Here is a 26,328-nt window from a genome sequence, read left to right on the forward strand (position 1 = left end):
CTCTTCAAGTCTTCAATAAGAAAGTGCAAAAAATGTACAAGGAAATTAAATCCTTTTTTTTTTTTTTAAAGAAGTTCGTTGGATGGTTTTTGTATTTTGTAGGACGTTAGAAATGTGGTTATATGGCTGTCTCTGGGTGAGGCTTGCTTCTTAATCTTCAATAAAAATGATATCGTGGGGTCTTCCCTTCCGATCCAGTGGTGATCCGTCCATGAGTGACTCAACCGACTTCCTGTCCGAGTAACAAGGGTGCGGCCCATTGGAAGCTGTTGGGGAAAAAAGAAGAATAACAGATGCATTGCATCTTTGATGCGGGTTATACTCACAGACATTAGCTGGGGTCAGTACTACATTAAATGACACTAGAGGAATCAACTGTTTTCCCCACTTAGCCCCATTAATCTGTCTGCTTCAAACATTCAGTAGCAAAGAATCTGGCAACCCCCGCTTCTCCCCATTGTGTGGACCGTCATGAAATGACAGCTTATGATGTCATTGAGAAAAACAAGCCTTTCCCCTAGGGAAGAAGCAGGACCATGACTCTCATCTAACAGAAGTGACGACCATGCTACAAAGCACAAACTTAAAAGAGAACTATGGGGTCAGTGTTTTTCCCCATTGTTCTCTTAAGGGTCACAGGAGGACATATACTAACCTCCTCCCGTGACCCAAAGCTCAGTATATAGCGAGCTACAGCTCGCGGTATACTGAGACCGCCGCAGCCGGGACGGATCCCGACACTGCTGTCGAGATCCACCCAGCTGCGTGAGTGACAGCCGGCTCTGCCTATCTAGAGGCAGAGCCTGCTGTACCCGCCCCCGTCCTTTCCTCCAGTCAGCGCTAAGGGGGGCAATCCCTGCAGGGAGATGAACGAGAGGTGAGCAAGCTACGGTATGTGTCCGCTCACTTCCCGATCTATTGAGCCGACGTGTGACAGTTTCATTGTTACACATCGGCTCAAACTATGAGGATGAGTGATTTTCACCTCATAGTTCTCCTTTAATCCAATTAAGTGAAATTAAATTGATATTAAAGATTAAGATATTTCAAATGCTAATTAAATCACTTACAATGGATGCTGCTCCTTCGTGTATAAACGTTTTAGCTTCCTGCAGAATCAGCTGCTCCCCTGAGCAATGGCCCTGATATCCTGTTTTAGGGTGGCTCCTTTCGCTTACAGGGTTCTATAGAGCCGGCCTTGTGTGTGCTAGCGGTTCGGCATTAAAGGTAAATAAACTATAAATGCATATTTAGAAAGAGATGATAAATGATCAGAATTGGTCATTTTGGTAATTCTGCAACCCCCCCCAGCGCAGTAGCTTTCAGACAGAGAAGGAGGAGCAGCTCAAGTATCATCGGATACTATGATCAAGGATCAAGGATATGCTGTAGGGCACCTTGCTGACCGCAAGAGAGGGGATCTAGATTGTGTGCTGCTGCTCCTTCACTGTCCAACCAAAGGCTGGGGGCGAGTCCAATTTTGCATGGGCTGCCTAATGCACTGGCAACTCAATACACGGGGCCGGGTGCGCTGTGGCACAATTCTGTCAGGTGTAAATGGGTCCTAACTGGAAAATAAAAGAGAGTACCTTTCCCATCCCCCTTCATATATTATATAAGAGGAAAAAGGACTGACCACATCTGCAGCTTCTACTGACATGGGAGCTGGATGAGAAAGGAGCCGTGTTAGCATTTTTCCCTAGCTATGAACTTTTAATGACGGGAATAATAGGGATGCATCCAAACTCAGAATTTAACGTGGCATTGAAAACAATGAATAATTGAATATCTCATCGTCCGCTCTGCACTTAGAGCACATATTCCCCTATTGTTAAGGTCCTGTCAATATGAATTATTTACAGTGCACAATCAATATTGGGATATGTAGACCCATGTCTTTCTGCTGAAGCAGCTGAAAATTTCACTTTGCTCATTTGTATTTATATATTTTTTTTATGTAAAAGGGAAAGCTCCCCTTTAGAACATCTTCTAACAGTCTGCACATTAGTTACATTCAGTTACCGTTCTTTTATCCCTTTTCGGTATACTTCTGGCCCCTCCCACTTTTTTCCCGCTTGCTGTGGGTGATCCGTACACAGATTGGAACCTTGTGCATTCGGAACAAAATGTTAACTCTCACTACCTTAATCTGAACGTAAATGCCAGTAATGCATTGTACAGCTCAGAGAGAGGAACATTTAGCCCTTTTATACCTCACCATCACTCCACCCACCTCACAACCAAATCGAGGAAAGTTGCAACTACCTATGGTGCTCCTTGATGTTTAAAAAATTTTTAGTTTACTGTATAATCAGCTGGTTCCCTGAGCACTGACCCTGATATCCTGTTTTAGTGTGGCTCCTTTCCCTTGCAGAGTCCTGGGGAGCCACCCTTCTGTGCTAGTAAGCACTGTGTGTCTCCACAAACACACAGGCAAGGCAAGACACTGCCCACTCCCTGCTCCTTCCTACCTTCTCCAAGCTAGTAGATGGACGGCTGCTGGAGACTATGCTGCCATAGCCTGTGCAGAGAGCAGAGCTGTTAAAGGGACCATGTGGCCACACCCACTACAGGCTGCCTGCAGAAAAACATAGGAGGGGGTGGAGACAAGACCAGTCACCCTGCAGAATGAGAGATATCAGCAGTGACCGGTGTTTATTATAGGAATCTCCTGCACAAAAGATTACTGCACAGATCTGGAAGAAATACACCAAGCTCATCAAGATTCAAGAATACACCTCTCTAGTATTTAGACCAGGGGTAGGCAACCTCAGCACTCCAGCTGTGGTGGAACTACAAGTCCCATGAGGCATTGCAAGGCTCTGACAGCCCCAGGCATGACTCCCAGAGGCAGATGCATGTTGGGATTTGTAGTTTCGGCACAGCTGGAGGGCCGAGGTTGCCTACCTCTGATTTAGACAATATTTGCTTATCCCCGAGTACAGCTTGAAAAAAAAAAAATCTATTTCACAGCAATACTTCAGGTGCACTTTAGTTTGCTTTACACTAAAGGATCAGACTGACGGTGTGGAGCACACAGCGGTGAGTCCACTTACCTCCCTTCCGCACGGAGGCTGCCCCGGAGGAAAATCTCAGAAACAGCTAAAAATCTATCAATAAGGAAGAAAACATCTGGTTTGCCAGGTGGTTTACTAGAAAAAAAATCCCCATTGATGAGGGCCCTTATTAAAAGGACCAGAAAAGACTGGCAACTCACCTGCAACATAGGGCCCCAGGGGCATCTGGCTATAATTAACGATACTGCCCGGACCGGGACCTCGGAAGTTTGGGCCAAAATTATTGTTGTACATCTGTGAGGAGCCAAAGGTCCCCTGGGAATAAAAGAGAAGAGTCAGACTGATGAACTCAGGGTGAAAGGGTTATATGGTGTAAAATGGCACTTTTGTTTCTGTAAACTTTTTATCTAGGAGTTTCAGTTCTGGCTGGTCTACAGCACAATGTTTACATCATCCTTCCCTCCGTATGTACCAAAACGGAGGGCAGCTTGGAGCTGACCATGAAAGGAGTGGCATTGGCATTCGTCTGCTATATAATTAGGCAACCAGAACCCACATCGCCCATCTTAGCTATGATTAGGTGGGTACACCACCTGTCAGTGTTCATTGAGTCAGAAAATTTACATGCTGCACCCACCCTGTGCAAGCGACCCTGAGTTAGCATTTCCATACAACATCGGTACAGGATTACACTTACTACACAATATGGCCAAAACTATGCGGATTCTCCTCCAAAATATTCAGTCCAGCTGCACAAAGCCAGCTCCATACAGACATTGTTTGAAGAGTTTGGTGTGGAGGAACTTTTGAGGGGCCTGCAAAGAGCCCTGACCTCAACCCTACTGAACACCTTTGGGATAAACTGGAATGCCCACGGCAAACCAGGTCTTCCCATCCAAAATCAGTACCTGACCTCAAAATACTCTATTCACTTAATGAGCACCAACTCCTACACACACACTTCTGTGAAAAGCCTTCCCAGAAGAGTGGAGGCTGTTACAACCACAAAGGGGAACCAACTCCCTATATATGGTCATAGCTGTCCAACAAGCTCATAAAAGATGTTATGGTCAGGTGTCCAGAAATGTTTGGCCATGTAATGTAGTGTATATCTGTAACTATTCTGACTGAGCTACAGCAATGAAAGGTGACATATTACTTCTCTTGATTCACAGAAGGGATGTCCTGGAGCTGAGGAGAGTTCAGAAAAGGGCAACAAAACTAATTAAGGGGTTGGAGGAACAAAGCTATGAGACAAGGTTACTAAATTTAGACTTGTTTATGCTGGAAGCGAGGCAATTAAAAGGGGACATGATATTAATGTAAAAAATGTTTGGGGGTGATGGCAAATTTAGCAATAAACCTTTTACTCTAATCTCCCTAAAGAAGACTAGAGGCCACAACCTAAAATTGGTGGAGAAAAGATTTAACCACATAGGGCGTAGGGAGCTTCTTCTCAGTCAGAGTGGTTACATTTTGGAACTCGCTACCACAATCAATTAGATACCTTCCTCAGAGACCATAACATACAGGGGTACATGTACTCTTAAAAACTAAGATCACAAAAGGGACTCATATACACACATGCACACACTACACACAGACAGGCACACAAAGGTTGAACTCGATGGATCTGTGTCTTTAATTAACCTCAAATACTATGTAACTATGATTGACTGCGTGCTGCCTGAAAGTGTATGTAAAGCTAAAATCTATTTTTCCATTTTGGATAGACAAGAGAAGGTTAAAACCCCTATCAAGGTTTTTTTTTTCAGTAACGTTGGGACAATTCCATGCACTTCCTATTCTAGAGGCGCAACAGGAACCGAGAAGAAATTGCTCCAAAGTTAACGGAATCACCATCTTAAAATAGCGGTCATAAGCCCAGGTGTCCCCATTGGAAGATTTGCCCTAACCTTTTGCTGTGACGACAGCTCTGAATGATTTCCTCTCACTTTCTGTTTCTGTGACGATTGTCACCAGGACCATTGTCACAGAATGTGTGTCCACGAATAGTGGAACAAATCTCCCCCACGGAGACAGAGACATCGATAAAAACATCGAGTCTAGCCTTTCCCTTCTCTATCCAAGCCTAAGGAAATATGTTTTCCTTTACATACACTTTAATCTTTACTAACACCTCTGCTTTATTGTGGTGCATCTAACAAATTTCTACTTGTTGCATCTTTGGTTTCCAGCAGAACGCACCCTTCAGATGGCTGAATGGCGATACATATAAAACAGGTCTAAACGTTCTGCATTCAAATTCCAGAGGTGTTAAGGAAGCATTATGCACAGTGGCGGAACTACCGCCGGTGCAGGCGGTGAGGACGCACCAGGGCCTCCAGCCTCTAGGGGGCCCAGCACAGTCCCAGCGTCGGATCGGTACCCAGCGGCCAGCGGGCCCCCCATCTCTGCGCCGAGAGTGTCAGATCATCCATTCATCCGACACTCCCGGCGCAGAGATGGGGGGCATGGCTAAATGCCAAAAGTCCAATTTTTCTGCAGATACAGCAGTGCATCCGTGCTTTCTTTCCTCCCCGCTGGGCGCTGCTCTGTGTCCCAGCGGGGAGGAGAGAAAGTGACAGCCGGCCGAGCGCTGCGGGAGGAGAGCGCTGTGTTTGTGGGGGGTTTTTTTGGGGGGGGGGGGCCCAAAAAAAATCTTGCACCAGGGCCCTTTGTTCCTTAGCTCCGCCACTGATTATGCAATTAGCCCACATATAGACTTCAGATGTTCTAACCTGGACGGTGGCTTCCCCTCCTCGGTTGGTCAGTCGACTGAGGATACTGCGCTCGGACATCTGCAGACGAGCCGCCACAGGGGGTATCCGGGAAAGCATGGAGGGTAAACGGGTAACATCAGCCTTCATGTCACTCAGCAGCTCTTCCAGCTGGTTCAGCACTGTACACAAGTTACAGACCAAAAATTTGCATGATAACATCAACTCAATATTCTGTTATGTTGCACAAATTTCAGCTTTCATGGTTGGGAGAGGGGCCCCCAATTCACTACTGTAGGGAAATGGACCCATTTGCTACAACACCGCTTGCACGAGCCAATGTCCCAACAATGAGCGCAAACGTATCGAGTATCTTCATAAACTCATAAAGGACACACATTATGCAGGCAAAATTGAGGGTGGCAGATCAGTATTGATAAAAGACGCTGAAAAGACTGTCATCTAACAAAAGGGATACCAGGAATTACACAATAGGAAACAAAAGACTTTGCTAATTGACAGTTTTACCCTCCTGCAGCAGCATGGACAGGGTGTCAGTTATCAGCTCTGAGCTCAGGCAGGAGACAGATCAGTCTCTTCAGGGTACTTGCAGTCTGACCCTGGGTTGACAGTTCTGCTGTGACAGGGAGGCAATACAAGTGAATAACAGCCCACACAGCCAAACCTGAGAGGTAAGACTGAACTAACCGCTTTAAGAAACCATACCACCAGCAAAAAAAAAAAAGGCAGGTAAAAGCACAGAAAAATCAAGTATTTTAATTGCTTATTTGAAGCCTTTTATATATTTTCATAAACATTTTTTAATTCACATGCAGGGTGCCTCTGAACTCTGAACAAATGTGACTACTTCTGGCAGAGACAACTCTCTAGCACACCCCTTCCCTCTTTGCATGACATAGCCTTTCTCTATTGTTGGAGTGTCTAATTATGGTCGGTGCTGGCCCATGCCCTCCACCCCTCCCCTTACCTCCTTACACTAGCTTTTATGTAGCGGCCAGGGAAGAAGTGAAGGGGAATACTATAGAGCAGTGGTGGCGAACCTTGGCACTCCAGCTGTTTTGGAACTACAAGTCCCATGAGGCATTGCAAGGCTCTGACAGCCACAGACATAACTCCCAGAGGCAGATGCATGTTGGGATTTTTAGTTTTTGCACAGCTGGAGTGCCAAGGTTCGCCACCACTGCTATAGAGTATAAGTTAAGTGACAGCTCTGAGTGAGAGTGACATTAAAAGCAGCAAAGTTTTAACCCCTGACAAGCAGCTCCTAAAACCCAGGTCACCTCAATGTATATGTGTTCAGCAAGTGTTGCTGGAATGCGTCCATCTCTCACGTCAGAGTGCAGACAGAACTCACTAGAATAGCAAAGTCTCCCTGTGTAATAAGTGCTTTTGCCTTTTGCTATTACCCCCAGAATATTGCAAATATGGTCAAAATTTAAGAGCACCTCTAGCAATGACTGAATCACTAATGGCCATCCTAAGTCTCCGCCTGTAATCTCCATATGACACATTACTGGGTAGGAGGAATCTGCCAGAAGTGGGTTAAGTAAGCGTCATCTACCTTTGTGTAGGACGGCATTCGCAGGCTTGTTCCCTGCCAGGGACTCTTTGGAGAGATGCTGATGGCTCTCAGCAAGGCACTCCACTTCGGCCAGTCGGGCATTCAGTGCCATGGCTGGGTGGTTGGGGTCTTGGGTCATATTGAGATAGGCGGCTCTTCGCAGCTGTTCTTCAATCACAAGCGCTTGTTCCAGCAGCTATGGGAAACATGAAGATCTTTTACAGTAAATATGGCTCATAGTACAAGTAGAAACTGTCCAGGTATCACGTTGTGACCACTGATACCTGGACAGTTTGTGAGGACACAAGATTAATTCAGCAAACACATGTCAAAGTGGCTGTCAAAGGGTTCTGCACGGACACCAAAAAAGGTCCAACTCAAATTCAAGTGGACTTGTTTTGTAATGTAACTAGGGGTGTGGTGTCTCCAATTTAGTGCTGATCCCTAACTATCTCTTTTTACTACATTGTTTTGTAATGTTGAAGACACTTTTTCAGTTTTAATGAGTGTCAGGAAAATACCGCCAAAATGTATATCCATGCAGACGTCCTGACATCAAGGATGGGATCATGTAACAGAGTGGTTCAACAACTTTCACGCCTCCTGTCCTGTTCTTGGACAACATCTACACATTCCATGGTGACTGGATTAAGGCAGGAATAGGCAACCTCAGCACACCAGCTTGGGAGTCATGCCTGTGGCTGTCAGTCGTGCAATGCCTCATGGGAATTGTAGCCCCACAGCAGCTGGAGTGCCGAGGTTGCCTACCTCTGGAATAAGGTGTTTGTATTACCTTTGTGTATATACCGTATTTTTCCGTCTATAAGGCGCCCCCATGTATAAGACGCCCCCAACTTTTCTTACCCAAAATTAAGAAATCAATATTTTAAATGATATAATGCATCACACTTACCTCTGAGTCAATCACGTTATGCTCCGACATTACAGCTCTGGGCACTGGCTACATGCTCTCCCCAGCAACAGCTGACGTCAGGTACAAAAGATTTATGATCGGATTACAGAGACAAGATAACAGTTTTCGTCCAATCATAAATCTTTTGTACCTGACGTCAGCCGGCACTCGGGAGAGCGGATTACAGAGCCACTCTCCCCAGCAACAGCTGACGTCAGGTACAAAAGATTTATGATTGGAGGAAAACTTCTCGTCTCTGAAATCCAAAGTTTCACTCGTGAGGCTAGTTTGCAGTGGTATCGGCACTTTCGGGAGTGTTGCAACCGCAGTTCTCTCTCGGCCCCCATGTATAAGACGCCCCTCTATTTTTAGGTAAACATTTTAATGCTAAAGTAGCGTCTTATACACGGAAAAATACGGTACATGCTGAAGTATGTCCCCGACACTCAGCGTAACTGAAAAAGTGGTTGATAAACTATGAAACATCTTCAATATTATAGCACAAGTCCAGTTGGATGTGACTCACGACTCCTAGCTATACCATGACCTGGATTAGAGACCTGGATAGTCTGTGAAGAGAACCTTCACAGATTATGACAGACACCTTAAAGTAGACAGATACACCAATGCTAACATAACGCTATATTACCAGTCTGGGATGGATATATAAAGAGCAGTAGAAAGGTCTACTTTCATTGCCTGTAGAACTGTGCTCCAAGTTACCTTTAGTGCCGGCCGCATGTGTAAAAGGTCTAGGCACATGGTCATGGGATCTCTGGTAAAGGCCAAGGTAAGTCAGTCCCCTTTTAGCAGATATCACATGACCTACCAACAGCCCTAAAGGTAGCTTGCAACAGCAATTTTGCATGGAAATATTTTCACCCAGTTACTATGTATTTATCCATCCTGGCAGGATGGCTAACAGGTCCACATTAATGTATATATTACCACTGAAAAACCTTTCCACTTGCACCACTAACCAAAAGTCAATATTACCTTAAATCTTCGAGCCAGAAATTTATTTTTCATTTCCAGGTAGTTTCCTTTGTGTATCTCAGATTTAAAAGGCTCATTTAATATTAAGTAGCGAGGGTCATTTTGTATATCCTGCCAGCGGGCATAGCCATGTCTGTAGGGAAAAGCAATGAAGGACTACAACTGCTGAATGGACCATCATTAGTGATACCACGTATGCCAGTCAGCAATTAATCCGCAAACAAAAGGGGGATTATCTGGAGAGGAGGCCATGCAATAATAAATACATCTCCTCCCCGGTGTGACCTAACCTTTAATTACCAATAAATAAAGAGCAAGGATGGGCATCCTGCTGGGTTACACTAGTCATGATGAACACATAGGAGCCTCTTACTGACAATAATGAAAAGGTCATTATGGCTGAGAGGGATTTTAAGTGTTATTGTCATGTAGATGGAAAAGTGTGCCATGAGCCAAAATGAAACAAAAGGATTCAGCCATTTAATGAAAAGCTCTGGCCAAAACCAAACACAAGAGGACAGTTGCCGGCTACCTGGCATTTGGGGGAAATTTTCACCTCCTGTCAATTTGTACCTTGAAGTTTTTGTTGTTGGAAAGGTGTCTGGTTTTCTGGGCTTATATATAATCTGCATTGCTGATTCAGTTATTCCCTTTTATAAACAAAAAAGTATGTGTGTCTGATGTAAAAAAATACTAAACTGTATATAAAAATATACCAAAGGGATTTTGATGTATTCCTTTAATTCTAATTGGATTGTAAATACAGCAAAACTTTTAGTTTCTTGGGTCTGCAGTGTTTGTGCTTTAAGTCCACATGCAGTGAGTTGCAGCTGAAGGACTTTTTTAGTCCATGCACCAGATAGGGAGACTGAGCGTGAATGTGCTGGTGGGATTGTGGCTGCATGGATAGCTTGTGGACGAACCGATCTTCGATCCCACTGTTTAAAATCTGAAAATATTTTCCCTTCCATGATTACTCCCTCCCAAACTTTATCAATATGATTTTTTTTTAAATAAAATGTTTCTTATATTACATACAATTTATATTAGACCCAATTATGTTGTTACTGGGTCTGTATGCTTCTGTATGCAATGCAGGCAGATCACTGCTGGTTAGGGGGTCTGGCATGGAGCTCCTGAAAACATCACAGCACCCGGCCTCAGTACTCCTTAATTTCATACCTGCAGCAGTGTTTTTTGTGTTCATGAGCGATGTACATCTATACATCTATTTTATAAATAGCACTAATAGCACTATTTACATCCAAACTGCCCACATAACATAACCCTAATGAATTAAGAAAACACTAACTTCTCACTACCAGTCAGATACATGTGAAATATATCTATCTATCTATCTATCTATACACACACACACACTTATTAATTCGCCTACAATGGGCACGTGAGGATCAGAGCTGGACCATGGAGCAAATGGAAGAAGGTGGTCTGGTCCGATGGATCACATTTTATTTTACATCATGTGCGAGGCCGGTTGTGTCCCTTACCTGGGGAAGAGATGGCATCAGGATGCCCTATTGGAAGGAGGAAAGCCAGTGGAGGCAGTGCGATGCTTTTGAAAATGTTCTACTGGGAAACCTTGTGTCCTGCCATTCATGTGGATGTTACTTTGACACGTACCACCTACCTAAACATTGTTGCTGTTGAAGTACACCCCATCATGGAAACAGTATTCCTCGATGGCAGTGGCCTCTTTCATCAGGATAATGAACCCTGCCACACTGCAAAAATGGTTCAAGAATGGTTTGAGGAACACAACAACGAGTTTATGGTGTCGACTTGGCCTCCAAATTCTCCAGATCTCAATCCAATTGAACATCTGTGGGATCAAGTCTGATCCATGGAGGTCCTACCTGACAACCTAAAGGATCTGCTACTGATGGCTTGGTGCCAGATACCACAGCACACCTTCAGGAGGTCTAGTGGAGTCCATGTCTTGATGGGTGAGGGCTGTTCATGGCAAAAGGGGGACCTTTCTACTCAATATTAGGTGGGTGGTCATAATATTATGGCAGATCAGTGTATATCGCATAAGAAATGTATATAAGTGCAAAATTTACAGTTATGGATTACTTCTTGCAGATCACAGTATTCCCCCTAACAATGCCTTCATATGCTTTTTTTTGCAGAAGGATGGAGCAGCCATATTGTCGTCTCTGAACCAGCATCTCATTCCAGGAAATAAGTGTTAAACATGGATGATGCCTGAACAATCATGTATATCCTGGTGGCTGTGCAGTGCAATATTGCAGTCTAAATCCCAGGGGAGAGATAATGAGGAAACGCTTCCTCCTGCCGTCAGCAGACTGATGATATCATCTCAGCCTAGTCATTCACCTGGCAAATCATTTGACTTGAGCTCAAATAAGGTTTTTAAATGATTAAATGTGCAGTTGGCAAAAAAAGAATTGTTGCAATATATTGTGACATTTTAGGAATGTAATCATGCTTCCTAAAGTTACTGAAAGATCCACTTTAAGTAAAGTGAGAGGGGCAAAGGTATCTAAAACTCAGACCTGGACTGCAAGTCACTGGCTGTCATACATTCTGTTCAGATCTACACAGCTGTCTGTATCAACTTAATCTTGGAAACCTTCAATAAGAAGCACCAGTGGCGGAACTACCGCAGATGCGGGCGGTGCCGCCGCACCGGGGCCTGAGCCTACGGGGGCCCAGTATCTTTTCAAACACAGCCCTGGGGCAGAGATGGGGGGGCCCGTTGGTGTCCGGCCGCCGGTTACCATTGGATCTGTATGCGGCCCTGGGGGGGCAGCCCTGGGCCTTGGCCGTGAGGACCCAGCAGACAGCCGCCTGAGTACATGGGCGCACTGAAATGGACACACACACACTGGGGTGGTTTTCTGCAGCCTCCCCCACTAGGAAACAGCCAGAGGAGGTGAAGGTAAGTTAATAAATAAAATCATTATTTATTTATTTTTTAGCCCAATTGATGGCATTGCTGTATAAAGTGCAGCTGGTATTTGTAGTTCTATATAGCAGGTCCCATTCTGCATTGCAGCAATGCAGAATGGCACCCTCTATAGAGGACTACAAATCTCAGCAGTACTTTATACAGCAATGCCATTTTTCCAACTTTTTGTTTTTTGTGGTTGCTAAAGGAGTTATGGGTTAGGGGGGTTTGTGGGGGGGGGGCCCAAAAATAATCTTGCACCAGGGCCCTTTGTTCCCTAGGTCCGCCACTGAGAAGCGCCTACTGAAATATCCGCTCAAAACACCAATATATGTCCTCTGGTGTTGCATTACACTGAATGAACTGCATTTAGCAGCCTCAAAGGATACGTGACAATTCCAGCAAGCAACCAGTAATCGTGCTTCCTGTGCCATATGTCATAGATTTTGCCAGAAGAGACGGCGGCTCTTTCTTCGTTCTGCCATAATGTATGGAGCTCTGAAACACAAAAATACAAATTGCAAATCAGGATTTTTTGGCGGAAGGGTGTATAACCTCAATTCAAAGCATACACTCTACGGCAAAACATTTGTTGACATGACCATCACACCTACATATAGTCAGAAGTATGTGGATGCCCCTGTTGAGCTCAGCTCTCTTCAGTGAAGGGTTCTGTTAATACTACAGCATACAAAGACATTTTAGCTAGTTGTGTGCTTCCAACCTTGTGCAACAGTTTGGATTAAGACACATTTCTGTTCCACACGACAGCTCCCCTGTGCACAAAGCCAGCTCCATAAAGACATGGTTTGATAAGTTTGGTGTGGAGGAACTCAAGTAGCCTGCACAGAGCCCTCAACCTTATATATAACAACAATAATAAACCTTAATAAACACTTCTGGGATGAATTGGAATGCATTTTGCAAACCAGATCTTCTTGTGCAGCATCAGTACATCAAATTCAACATTCATTAATGTACTGTCTCCAATCACCCAAAAAAATGTAGTTGGGGCTCAGCCAACTATTGGACTGTCATACATACATTACTAGAAAACGTCTGCACATAATGTGCAAATCCAGTGTTTATTTTATTATTGCTCATGGTTTTGGAATGGGTTGTCCAACAAGCTCATGTAGGTGTGATGGTCAAGTGTCCACCAACTTTTGGACTTCTGGTCAAATCTGGTGAGAGGTACCAAAGTCCATGCAGCATAAGTGGTGCTAAGCCTTACCTCACTGTGCAACAACCGCTATTTCCTAACTGATTCTAATGACCGTGACAGTTCCTTGTTAAATTGTTGCTGTCAGCCAATGTCTACAACTGGTCCCGTTTTCAGTGGCAGTCAAAGGGGTAAAGTTGGCCTAAAATCAGCTGAGCAATAACATTTAGAAATCACCAGTCAGCTTCTCATATCTCTTGGACAATCCAGAGGTGGCATTTCCCTGCAGGAGTCCATCTCTGCCACCTACCAGATGGCCATAACAAAGAGGTCACGCAGCAACTCCTCTCCAGTTACCTGTTTATTCAGTGTTATGGGGAAGTGTGACACCAACACTTGGCTTTGAAATGGCCGTGGCTGGTGGGGATAACTTCAAGTGGGTACATCTTACCACAAAAATGCGCTCCAAAATATACAGGAATCCAGCTTGTGGTTCAAAGTAACCAACGGCCACTGAAAAAAACCACTGCCTGTTCAAATGCATTACCTGTGAACCCGCCATCTGCAATGTTAAACATAAATTTAATTTTTCCAGCGTCTTCTCGTTTTCCATCTTCATCCTCCTGTTTTATACAGTTTTCTCCATTTGGTTGCTTCACACATTCTTCCTTTTCTTCAGGTTTGTTCTCATCCTCTGTAAAAAAAAAAAAAAAAAAATCAGAGACAGGTTTCAGTTTTTTTTTAAGTGAGGAAAGCTTTCCAACAAAGATGCAGCAAGAACATTTTCTTTTAGCAGAGTGTCCAGTAGTTTCCCTTTCAGACTGACTAAAAGAGACTGGAAATGCCAAGAAACATTTTTCTCATGGTATGTGGACCAGATGGACTCTCACACTATGAGTCTGGTATTGTAATAAATTTAAGGGGGAATGCTCTTCTCCCACTCCTAAATCTTCTCATATGGTATATCTGACTGATCAACATTTTCCATTGAGATATGCCGGGGAAGATGGGATTGCCCATTTCAAAGGAATGGTTTTACAAACCAAGAGCAATGCTTCCCAAAGAAACATTCTGGTATAGAGTGGCCAACAGTCTTTTTTTAAGTGTAAAAAAGGCAAATTTCAGGATGTTTTAGTAAATTAGCAAGAAAGGTAACTACCGATTTCCAAAAATCATTAATAACTGGACAATGCCAGATAAGATGTACAAAATCTGCCTGCGGCTGGGGACAATTTAAACAATAAGCAGACATGTGTCCTATTTTATGAAGTCCAACAGGAAATAAATGGCAGTGAGCATTTTTAAAAGCAGAGCTCAGAAAATATAGCCTAACTATATTTTGGGAGAGATTTGCTATAATAAAAAGGAAAGCCGAAGGTGTCGCCCTCAATGCCATTTGGAAGTAAACTGTTGCGCATACCTGATTTAGGTTCCTTGTCCTCCATTTTGGTCTGAGTATTGTTCAGTCCTGTTTTTTCCAAGGATCTCTCTTCTTGAAGTGCTTCAGCTAGAAAAGTCACCATAGTGAACTTTACAAAGTGTGTATGTGTGTGTGTGTGTGTGTGTGTGTGTGTATGTGGTCATTGACACATACAGTTATAAATAAGATACATATGTTACAGCTTCTTTCAATGATCCATAATGAAGGTGTCTGGCCATGTTCATACATACCCTTAGGAGTCTGCTCAGTAGTATCTTTTTCCTCTTCCTCTTCACCACAATCTTTTGCTTGCTTTTCCTTTCCTTCTGAATATTCACTTTTCTCATCAAGTTCTTCTTTCTCTGGTTTGGTTGCAAGCTAAAAAAAACCCAAGCCATATTACATTAAAGCGGCTCTGTTACTGGGTTTAAAAGATATATAAAAAACAAGAACTGCTAAATTAGGCTTTAGGGCTCCTGCACACGGACATACAAAATGTTGCTTTCAGATCTGTATGACGTACAGTTTTATATGTAGTTGAACGTAGCAGTATTGTACACTATGGGCCGATTACATAGCTGGCGGTAATTCAGTAATCCCCATAGGCTTAAGCTGCGCTAACTCAAAGTAGAAAACTGTATCCGCAGTCCAGATGACCCCATTTTTAGGTTACTCATATAAATGTGTGTGCAAACACTTAGGTGTAGAGCGTAAATGAACATGGTCATATGCACTGCCTCTGCATAGTGATTAATTCATTCAGGGCCATGGAGGAGATGTAAACATCAACAATGTGTGGACAGGGCGGCGGCACAGAACGATTGAAGGCCGCCTATTAAATTACACATTCAGGCCCAGTGGGGAGATGTAAATATAAACAAATTGCAGACAGCGTACAATGACCTCGGCCTTAAAACATAGTGCAAATCTCAACTCCAGCCAGCCAGCCAGCAATACGTATATTTCTACGTCCTTGTGCATGAGTCCTTATACTCAACTGTCATTCCTCGGATATAGAATGTTATGCCTATAGAATGTTCACATTAGACACTTAGGGGTCAATTCACAAAGCTTTTTTTCCAGATACCGCTCGTTATTTTAACGATTTTGCACGATATTGAAGCTAGTTCAATTCACCAAACGATTTAACGCTTTGAAAAATCATCAAATAACGTCTCACTACACGGAACCGATATTTTAAGGTGTGGATCGTTATTAAACGTTTCGATCGTTGTTTTAACAAGTCAAATCGTTAAATATGTACAGAAGTGCAATTCACAAAGATTTTTTTGCCAGATATCGATCGTTAAGCAATCGTTACATAAGCACCACCCTCAGGGTGTCGTTATGACATTTCCCTGGCGGTATTTCTTTGTTAGAGGAAGCTTTTGGCGACAAAAATTCAGTTCTTCAGTTTTGCAGTGAAAGTGTTTGGTAGTTTGGGGCAAGATGGAACCATTTGGGTGTGCTCTATTTGAACTTAAAACTATCCAGAGCCGAAGAAGAACACATCAGTATGTTGTTCTGATTTATAAACGTGTATTCCGTTCTCGCACTATTTTGGATTACTTTTCTGAAACCCAGGTGATAGCTAAATTCCGTTTAACATCTCCCATGATTCATTTCTCTGTAAGAAGCACTGTTCTCCTCCACTTCTGCTCCCAGAATGCATCTCTCAAGCGTTATTTTACGATCATAGACGTTATTATTACGTTTAAAACATTAGCATAACAATTGGATAAAGAGTCAGTAGAAAACCATAACGACCATCTTGAATAACGATTATAGCTTTCGTGAATACCATGTTTGCTAACGTTAAATAAGGGGCGGTAATTTAACAACTGAAGGAAACCAATAACGTTTCTCTTTGTGAATTGACCCCATAGTTTTGGCTTTAGATATACTTTAACTCCTTTACCACACCCAATAGGAGATCTGAGCGGCAATATGTGTGACCTTTCAACATCATAGTGTGAATCTATATTGTTCAATAAAGGAACACGTTGGTCAGAATTAAAAAGAAAAGCCTTGAGGCGCATACAGGCAGTGGTAGATGGTAACAAGGGCAAGCAGGTGGCTGCAGACTCTGGGGGGTCCATGAAGTTCAGAAAATCAGTGCAGGTTATACCAAGTCAACATCAACTTTGCAAGACTTTTTCAGGAAGAGGTAATTAGTAGCGGGCTAGATATTCTTCTGTGTATAGCTTTCCTTATGTGCATCTCAACTCAAAAACAAAAATGTAATATATTGCAGCTTTCCAGACCTCAGATGGGGCGCCTGTGTTAATTTTATTGTTAAGGCCTGATTTCCTTTATTTTCCCTGGGTGATCCTGCCAATAATACACTTCCTGTCCTAGGGTGACAACACTCACTCACTGTACTGTATCTATGGTGGAGTAGGGTTGTCGCCTTAATACAGGATGTGTAAGAAAGGAAGACTGTAAAACACCTGTCCCTCCCTTCTTCTACATAACATAGGGGGAGATAAGAAAACTGGGAACAATTCAAACTGATAACAAGAAGCAGAGGCAGAGTGCAAAGTGCAGGATGTTATCAGCTCACACGATTTCTGGCAGGATAAACAGGTATTTTTTCTGCACTTTTAGTACGGAAATAGAAAACGCTTCCAATGGTATATTTAGCAGATCAAAGGGATCAAATAAGGAGTTCATTGTTAGGTTTTGCATACACTTTACAATAAGTGAAGGATCAAAGACCATATGCAAGCACATTGCCTGTATAATAAAACCTCAAAAGAGGAAACTACAATTTGAACAGACAGCGAGCAAAGGTGAACATCAGCTAATTTCCTTCTGTATATAAAAAACTGAAATTTATTTACACGCCGTCACATTAGGAAATCATTATTGCTAAGTGACTAGCTATGGTAAATGGATGGCTTCCATCGTGGGATTACTTCACAAGGTTGTTTTTACATCCAGAGTGATGTCTAAATGGCTTCAAATATCAATTTAGTCTAAAAGGCATGGACACTTAGCATGTTCTACAGATGAAACGGGTTTTATGGAGTTTTAATGCTTTCACTTTAATAAGAATTGCTTTTTTTATTTAATTACCATGTAATAGGCTTTGCATAGGAATATTGAATCCAATATACAAATATTTGATTAAAGGAAATCTATAGGCCATCGGGTATGTTAGTGTATTCTCCACAAGTGTAGATACCACATTTATGATGGCAAACAGCTTCTTTATCAGCCAAATCCTCTTCTGAGCTCCATCCAAACTCCAATTCAGACCTAACCAACAGTCTCCCCTCTGTCCAAAGGACTGTCTCAGTCACCTATATGGGTATTTCCACTAGACAGTGCAATAGCAATTGCTGGGGATTAACCATGAAGTCAGGAAAAAAGTCAAGTCCCAGTAACAGGATCTAAATCAGAGAGAGTAATTCAAGTAGATCCCATCGCACTCCTGACTGGATATATAAGCGTTTGCCTGAAGAAGGGACCTATACGGTTCCAAAGCGTTGCTATACGCTGTGACAATTCTTTTGTCAATAAAGAACATTGACTAAAATTCTCATTGGAGAACGAGTGACTTTTCTACTACGCGATACTAAATCAGAGAGAGGCGCGGAAGAGACTTTATTGATGAATTATACAATGTTCTTTACAACCGGAATAAATTGTCAGTTGTTCATAACATGACATTAAGTGACCATTGCAAGGAATACTTGGTATAAACTGGTGAACACACACTATATGGCTAAATGTTTGTGATCACCTGATCACCTGACCACCTACATGGTCCAAAATATGTGGACACCTCTGATTCAGTCCAAGTGCTTTCAGTGAAGGGTTCTGTTAATGCTACAATACACAAAGACATTTTTGCCATTTGTGCACTTTCAACTTTGCGGGAACAATCTGGGTAAGGGCATTTTCTGTTCCAGTATGACTTTGTCCCTGTGCATAAAGCCAATTCCATGACATGGTTTGACCAGTTTGGTGTTCAGGAAGTTGAGTGGCATGTACAGAGCCCTGACCTCAACCCCACTGATCGCCTTTGGGATAAATTGAAATGCTGACTGCAACCCAAGTCTTCTCCAACATCAGTACTTGACTTCACAAATGCGCTTTTGGAGAAGAGTGGAAGCTGTTATAGAGTGGTTGAGGGGACAACTCAATAATATTGCCCATGGTTTTGGAATGGGATGTATAACAGGCTTTTATAGGTGTAAACATTTAATGATAAAGTGTACATTATTTTGGAATTGATGGTGTATTCAGGTAAGATATTAGAAGGGAACAATGGATATCTCACCGGTGCCTCTGGCTGCTGTATGGACTTCTGGTCCATGTTGTCCCCTTCCTCAGATAACAAAGAAGGCGTTTCAGCTTTTTCTAGGAAGAAAACAATGTAAATAAAATACAATTCTAATTTAACTATTTTACAGCATACTATAGAATTTATTTGCCTAAAAATGTACGGTAAATGGAAAACTTTGGGATAGACAGAGTCTGCAGACTATCCGTTCTTTCACTGCATTAGCCTCCTTTTCAGACACATATGGGGGGCTGTACAACACTACACATATTATCCTGCCTGTGCTCCCCAATACCTGTGCTGAGAGTCCCCAGCCAAAGCCCTAATACCCACTTTTCAAAAGACATTCAAACATGGCACTGTCACAGCTTACATAGAGGCAAGTTTATACATCTGCATTATCATCACTTACTGGAAACCCAAGCTAAACATAACTGAACACCCAGACCCTGTTATCAAGGGTCAAAGAGCACAGCATTTCCCCTCCCTGCAGAATTTTCATTTAGTAGCTGCTCAGATACCAGTCACCCCCATTTCTGGAAACATAGCTGACCCATCAAGTATATAGAAAGACAGAAGAACCGTGTGTACCTGAAAAAGCCACAGCACCTGGCTGTAGAGGAGCAGGACTGGCTGGAACTGGTGTAGTAGGATCTGAAGAAACCATGTCAAAACATTTCCTATTCTCCGTCCCCTCTGGAATCATATCTGGGGTGCTGTACTTGCCATTGACCTGTTCAAATTCCTGAACCTTAGAACAAAAGAGGCACATTTTAATCTATAACTCGCTTTCTATAGTAATTGTTTAGTAAACATTGGTGAGGTCTTTTAAAAGGCATTGTAATGTTTTCATCTTTAAAGCTTCATCAGCTTGATGTAAATGATATGGTCAATATGTGTAAATTATTTATAAAACCTTGTAATTTTATACATGCATGGAGCCAGCCAAATTTGCTCATTACATATACAGGCTCTGCTTGCCGCCGCTACACAATGGTTGGGCTTGACTGCTCCTTCTCACAAGAGACGTTTATTAGTCTGCCGATACAGGGAAGAACTGTGTTTCTATATCTGTCTTGCATGTATATTATTTTGGATATAGATTATTGGTATTTGAAAGCTAGCATATTTATGTGCTGAACACTAAACACAACTTGTGGATAACTTAGGGAAAGTAGTGGAATGAAGAGCTCTCTCTCTCTGGTGGCTAATCTGCAAATCTCTGTATTTTATAAAAAAAGCAATAAAATTGCAGCAAAGGCATATAAAAGAAAGTCACATAAAAAATGACCTTGAAGGAAACCTGTGCACTTTAACCAGGTGCACTTTAATGGTAACCGCACCTACTGCTTATACTTACTTTCCCTTCTCTTCCCAACCACTTAAACCAATGGGAAAAACCCGATGCTTCCAGGTATGGGGGCATGTGACTCACTCCCCTTCCTTCTACACAGCAGCACTGGTACATGGCAGCTGGATGCCTAGTAGCCCAAAGCTATTACTTGGGTAGGGGGGAGTGAGAGGCCTCGACCTTGAGAAAGCTCCAACCTCAGCAACTTGAAGCTTTCACATGGACTCCTTTCTCCACTACCATGGGCAAACAAGCAGCAGGGGAGCAAAGGGAAGATATGTACAAGTAGCTGTGTGGTCTAGCATGAAATTAACCCTGTTGCTTTGCCTGCATGGTTAAAACTGGGTAACGTTAATCTAATTAGTGTTCAGATACAAACTAAGTTTACTAAATGTATAAAAAAAATACCATACAGTTTTAACATGGCACATCACATGCAAAGTAGGCTGAAACCGTGCTGTCCACAGGTTTGGTATTCTCGTTGAGCCAAAACCATGCAACTGCTTATAAGCCTGCTATGTAATCCTGTTATTTACGAAGAAATCTTTTTTTTTTATAGGAAAGGTTTTATTCAAATTTTTTCTGAAACCTTATTAAATTTATACAACCTGGCTTTTTATCTGCATTGGTCAATTTTTCAGAACAAGCAAAAAAAAAAATCCCTTGATCAAATTGATTGAAATGCTTCCAAGCCTCTGGTTCTCCTGCCCTCCAGGATGATGGGAAATAGGCTTGACATAAAAAGATATATCTAGAATACAGGATGATCAGATTAACGTGCCTGGCCTGTTACTTTAAACCCACCCACCTTCTTTCGGACCAGAGACATGACTCCGATTCTGGTGAGGACATGCTGCCGAGAAAGTCCTTCTCTTGGGACGCCATCAGCAAAGGTTTCTGCCCCGTCAGCACCCGGTTCACAGAGGTGTCTCATAAACAAAGACACGTACGCCCTGTAATAATTTATGAACATGATAAAACTCCAGGGAAATACAATGAACATCCTAAACATTTTTTACGTATTTTGGAAGTCATCATATCCTTTCTTGAAGGAAATCTGCCTTTCTCTGAGGTTGCCACACTACAGCTAAAAAGTTAAAATTGGACTTTCAGGGGGAGGGCCTGCTCTGCAAGCAAAGAGCTCCACTTTGTGTGTTTGAAAATCAAAAGTCCAGGCATGTTTTGGCTGCAAAAGGACAGGTAAAAATTGTAATGCAAAATGAGCTGTATTATTGGCTTGATTGCTCTTGTTTAAAAGGTCCCGTTAGTACAATAATAGAATCTGTAAACGGTATGCCTGTAAAGCTGGTGACCACACAATAGTCCAGTGCTGTTATGTTCGGAAATGCTGGTCACTCTTCAGCATAAAGTGTGACTCAGCAGTATGGAAGTGAAGGGAAATACCTTTCCATTGGGACGGAGAAGGGGGGAAAAATACTTTTAGTGGTTTAAACATTCCCTTCTCCATCCAAAATAAATTTAAAAAAAATCAAGGTAAGGGTCTAAAAGAAGTAAATTACATTTTATTTTCTGTGTGAAGAATGAGAAGATCTTTGTGTGGGGAAAGAGGAAGAAGCCTTTCTTTTATACATGCAACCTTGCATTCCTTCATCAGCAGAAGATTATAGTGGGCCCTAAAGTTGGATTGATTAAACCTCTCACTGTCATTCTCGATAAGGCCTATGTGAGGGTAGAATACTACCACTCTGGCACATGCATCTTTGCCCTTTCTCCACTCTGTTGCATGTTTATAGCCTATAGAATGCGAACTAGCAACTATGAATAACCTATGTAATGAAAACAGAAATGCTTTACATTTTTCATTAAAATTGTTGATGAGAAGGGAAAGGAGGAACCAGGAAAGGCAAAATATCAGCAGAATAAACTTCAATTTTAATCATTTCCCCCATTAGCAATGATTGGTGGTACCCATAGACACAATTCTGTTAAAACTGTAGAGAAAGAAGACTATTAAATAAGTACCCAATAATGCAAACAGTTCAGACCTGCTGCACCTACACAATTTGTAACCCGGGCTCTGAAACAATGCTGCCACCTTGTGGAAACCCAAGTTTTCACCATAAATGAGGTAAGAGAACACAACAGTACCTAAATTCTTTCTCGCTCTTTCCACGGAGGTCCCGAACAAGCCAGTGCGAATTGAAGGCATCCTGTGGAGGCATTCCCCATCTCATTATTGCATTTAAGAAGGCCTTACGTTGTCTAGCATTAAATCCAAGAACCTTGAAAAAAATGGAATATGTTTCACTATTTTATTATTGCCTATATATGTTAGGATTTTATAATGCAATGTGCTTACAACACAGATACCTCTGCAATCACCTAATGTTTGCTAAAGTATAGTAAAAGATAAATTCAGTGATCATATTTAGGCCCATGGTTACTGAGGCAGCTGTGCATAGAGGATTAATTTTGCCCACAGACATGAGATGGGTTTACAAATTTATACCCTTTGTGGCTATTGAGAAATAAATTAAAAATTTACATTTACATTTTTGCACCCAAAGTTCAGCATAAGCAGATTCTGTGCTTAACAAGTGCAACTTGTATACGTGCACATTTTAGAAGATTTTTTTACATATAAAAATACTTTTATGCATATAACATAGATGCAACACAGACCCAATTTTATGACTCCCTCAAACGTTGCAATGAAAAGCCAACATAATATAATCAGGTACCTCAATGTTCCCTCCGACCCTCGCTAAAAGCGGTGGGAGAGGTTTGTCCCTGTCGCTCTTCAGCTGTCTTCGAGACTGTCTCCTTCCACCTAAGAGCCAAGCAAAGCAAGAGGTCATTAGTGAACTGTAATAAAGGTGGCAAGAAGGTTCCTGGCAGTGCCCCCAGTAACAATTATTGCAGTGATGCCAGTTGACATGCTCGTTACCACAATGCACCCCATTGCAAAAATGTGCTTCAGCCCTAAATGTTTTTTTTTTCCATTCAGTTAGGTGAATTGGCACAGAATTTGAGATTGGACAGACCAGAGAAGCACCCATATCTGTGTAAATAAATTAAAATATAAATGTTTATAAATTGAAGAGAAAAAAAAAGAAGAACTCAGTATTATACCTTGAGTGTTGACTTAGACGCAGGCTACTTTATCCTTAAGACAGTATGAGCCAAGTCAGTTGTGAATGATTTAGCACCGACAGTGTGCATTCTGCAGTTAATCATGTGCTTAGTCCCACGTTATTGACCATTCCATAGTCCTGGTTGACTTCAAGTTGGCTGCCATATCAGTGGAAGCCATCAGTCCGCAGCTCTTCCTGTTCCTAGACGTGCCCTCTGCTGACATTATCAATGTAATCCAGTGAGGGGAGGTAAGAGTAGGCAGGATACGCTTCTCATTATGTCAAACTCTTGGAAGAATGGAGGTGCCTAGGCACTGCCACGTGTATGGAAGTGGTGACTAATCAAGAATTATATGCCAAAGGCACAATTTATTACTGATCGCTTTGTCATATCAAACTGTGCTACTGAATTCCTTTTTAGATAGCCAAACTTTAGAATCCACGCACAGATCCACTTTAATGGAATTCCTGTGCCTTAGTAAAACTTTCTGCCAAATTTGGTCTTTAAAGCTTTTGCTCTCAGTTACTCCTGCTAACTTGCCCCACATCTGGCCCAGTATACATCTACATAGACATTAGGGAAAAGTTTAACTCACTCTGACCTTCAGGCTTCTCTTCAAAATCTTCGTCTTCATCCTCTGAGCCAACGGAATATTCTGATTGGTTGTCAGAGAGCTCATCCTGCCATTCTAGAAGAAAAAGAGAAGAGCAGATGTTAGGAATACACCCATGTGAGAAGGTCACCTTGACCAGGCAGACCGGAAACACTTATGGTAGCTCAGGGGAGCATGTGAACTGCCACACTGACCAGCACTACCGGAGATGGTGAGGACAAGTAGGCCAGCAGACCCTTTTCACAGGAACATGTTCTGAGTCAACCAGAGAACATAGGTCATTTAAAAAGGCCAAGCCAAGCCCAACTGATAATTCAGTTTTGGATTTTGTAGAAAGGGTGCAGTTTCCGCACTCTCTAAAAACAAGACCTCTCCTATAAAGGGTTCCCAACTCCGGACTTCAGCCATTACAAGGCGCCATTAGCTTTCGGGGGGTGACAAAAAAATGGCAACTTTGGTTGAGAGATGTTGCCGTTGGAATTCTGAAGAGAGACATGATGTCCTGGTGTGGGTGAAACCACCAGCATTCACTTGGGACTGAAATATAAGTTTTGTATGGGCAAAGTGGCAGTGCATATTGCAAAGTTGAGCACCTCATAGCAGACAGCAATTAGATTTATTTTGCCTCTGCAGTCAGATATCAATCATTGGTTGACAGAGGTTGAGTTCACTTTGTGCACAGTCACTTTTTGGCCCAAGAAAAGTGGAACTCCAGGCAAACAACAAAGTACACGGATCAAGTACATAAATGTTTACTGTTGTACCTGTCAAAGGATTTGTAATGTTGGTGGATACCTTCACCTCTGCCAGTCAGTAAAGTGACTATGCTACTTCAATGTTAGCATTGCTGCTTCCTGGGTTAGCTCCCTGCTCATTAGACAGAGGTGATGATGCTGGTTCCCTGTCCAATGAGGGGGCTAGAGACAGAAAGAGATAAAAGAAAGCTGCATTGCTGAGCCAGGAAGATTAATTGCTCAATCAGGAGCTCAGCATTAAATCTGCATTGCTGGGCAGTGTGGGAACTTTGTGTAAATCATAAGACTGGTTGTATGGAATCACAAATACTGTAGTATTTGTGTAAAACAGTAAACATTATGGGGGGAATTTATCAAAACTCGAGCGGACAAAATCTGGAGCAGTTGCCTATGGCAACCAATCAGCTTCTCTTTTCAGGTTGTTCAGTTAAGCTTTAAAAATGAAAGTTGGATGCTGATTGGTTGCCATGCTCAGCTGCTCCAGATTTTGTCTGCTCCAGTTTTCATAAATTTCCTTCAATGTATATCTATTTAACTGTTTAATTAGTGGTCTGCCTGGAGTCCCAATTTAAGTAGGCCAGATGGTCTTGTAAGACCCTTCTGGGTGGAGCGTTCAATCACATGCCTGCTACGTAAAGCAGGAATTTCCCAGAAGCCACTTCTTCCTTTGTAAAGACTGGTTTGCAAAGATTGGTTTGGTGCGGCAGTGGGCACCACCAGAAATCCCCCTACATGTGCTAATAACTCCGGTTTAAAGCACTGCACATAAGCATGGGGAGAACATACGAATTCCATGAAGACGCAGTCTTGCTTACAATTATCTGCTTGATAAAAAAAATTTGCCAGAAAAAAAAAAAAAAGAGACCACTTCAGTTAGTTCTTGCTGAGATGACCAATGGTTGGATATAATGCCATATTCATTTGAAAAAAAATATTTGAAAGAGGCATTGTGGAGGCACGCTGGCGTGGTCTTGTGACAGGAATCCGTGTGTCAGAGTGTTTGATAGGTAAGTTATATCTAATGATTAGTACCGCGCATATCACCTTGATCCTCCTGAGAAGCATCATTGTAGTTGACTTGCTTACGGATCCGCTTTCCCTTCCCAAGATTCCTTGCAAGGTCCTCTTGCTGCTGCTCATAATGGTGACGCAGCAGTTTCTCCCAGTAATCAGGATCCACATTCTCCTCTTGTTTGATAATTTCCCGTTCCACTTCCTCCTGGATTTTAATGAAACAATGTGGCTACATAATCAAAGTCAATACAAGACAGTCACTTACAAAAAGGTCACATGGCCCGATAATAGCAAGCGGTAAGCAGATCAAGGATTACAGGACAATCAAACAGTGTACGGAGACACAGTAGATTGCGGTTTTGGGATCCAAGTACTGGTGATGAAGGGTTGTATTTTGCAGCAGAGGATTTTGTACAGGAGAGGGGGGTATGTAAACAAGATGTTACGTAAGGGGGGGGGGGGGGGG

General features: G+C 42.4%; 1 protein-coding gene across 2 annotated transcripts in view; it reads right to left on the reverse strand.

Moving 5' to 3' along the window:
* Positions 1-53: 53 nt before the first annotated feature.
* The window catches only part of CHD5 (chromodomain helicase DNA binding protein 5), a 117,321-nt gene continuing 91,046 nt past the window's right edge, over positions 54-26,328 (reverse strand). For both annotated transcript variants that reach the window (XM_018552455.1, XM_018552463.1), the window contains 16 exons: positions 25,881-26,067; positions 24,076-24,168; positions 23,087-23,175; positions 22,494-22,627; positions 21,193-21,337; positions 19,625-19,784; positions 19,031-19,110; positions 14,994-15,120; positions 14,743-14,829; positions 13,870-14,016; positions 12,550-12,658; positions 9,229-9,361; positions 7,320-7,515; positions 5,759-5,919; positions 3,218-3,332; positions 54-266 (listed from right to left, as the gene is read on the reverse strand). In XM_018552455.1, the coding sequence (XP_018407957.1) occupies positions 151-266; positions 3,218-3,332; positions 5,759-5,919; positions 7,320-7,515; positions 9,229-9,361; positions 12,550-12,658; positions 13,870-14,016; positions 14,743-14,829; positions 14,994-15,120; positions 19,031-19,110; positions 19,625-19,784; positions 21,193-21,337; positions 22,494-22,627; positions 23,087-23,175; positions 24,076-24,168; positions 25,881-26,067 (2,079 nt within the window). In that variant the 3' untranslated portion in view covers positions 54-150. The remainder of the gene's footprint in view (positions 267-3,217; positions 3,333-5,758; positions 5,920-7,319; positions 7,516-9,228; positions 9,362-12,549; positions 12,659-13,869; positions 14,017-14,742; positions 14,830-14,993; positions 15,121-19,030; positions 19,111-19,624; positions 19,785-21,192; positions 21,338-22,493; positions 22,628-23,086; positions 23,176-24,075; positions 24,169-25,880; positions 26,068-26,328) is intronic.

This window comes from Nanorana parkeri, unplaced genomic scaffold, assembly GCF_000935625.1.
Source record: "Nanorana parkeri isolate BGI_ZX_2015 unplaced genomic scaffold, ASM93562v1 scaffold5, whole genome shotgun sequence".
NCBI lineage: Eukaryota > Metazoa > Chordata > Amphibia > Anura > Dicroglossidae > Nanorana > Nanorana parkeri.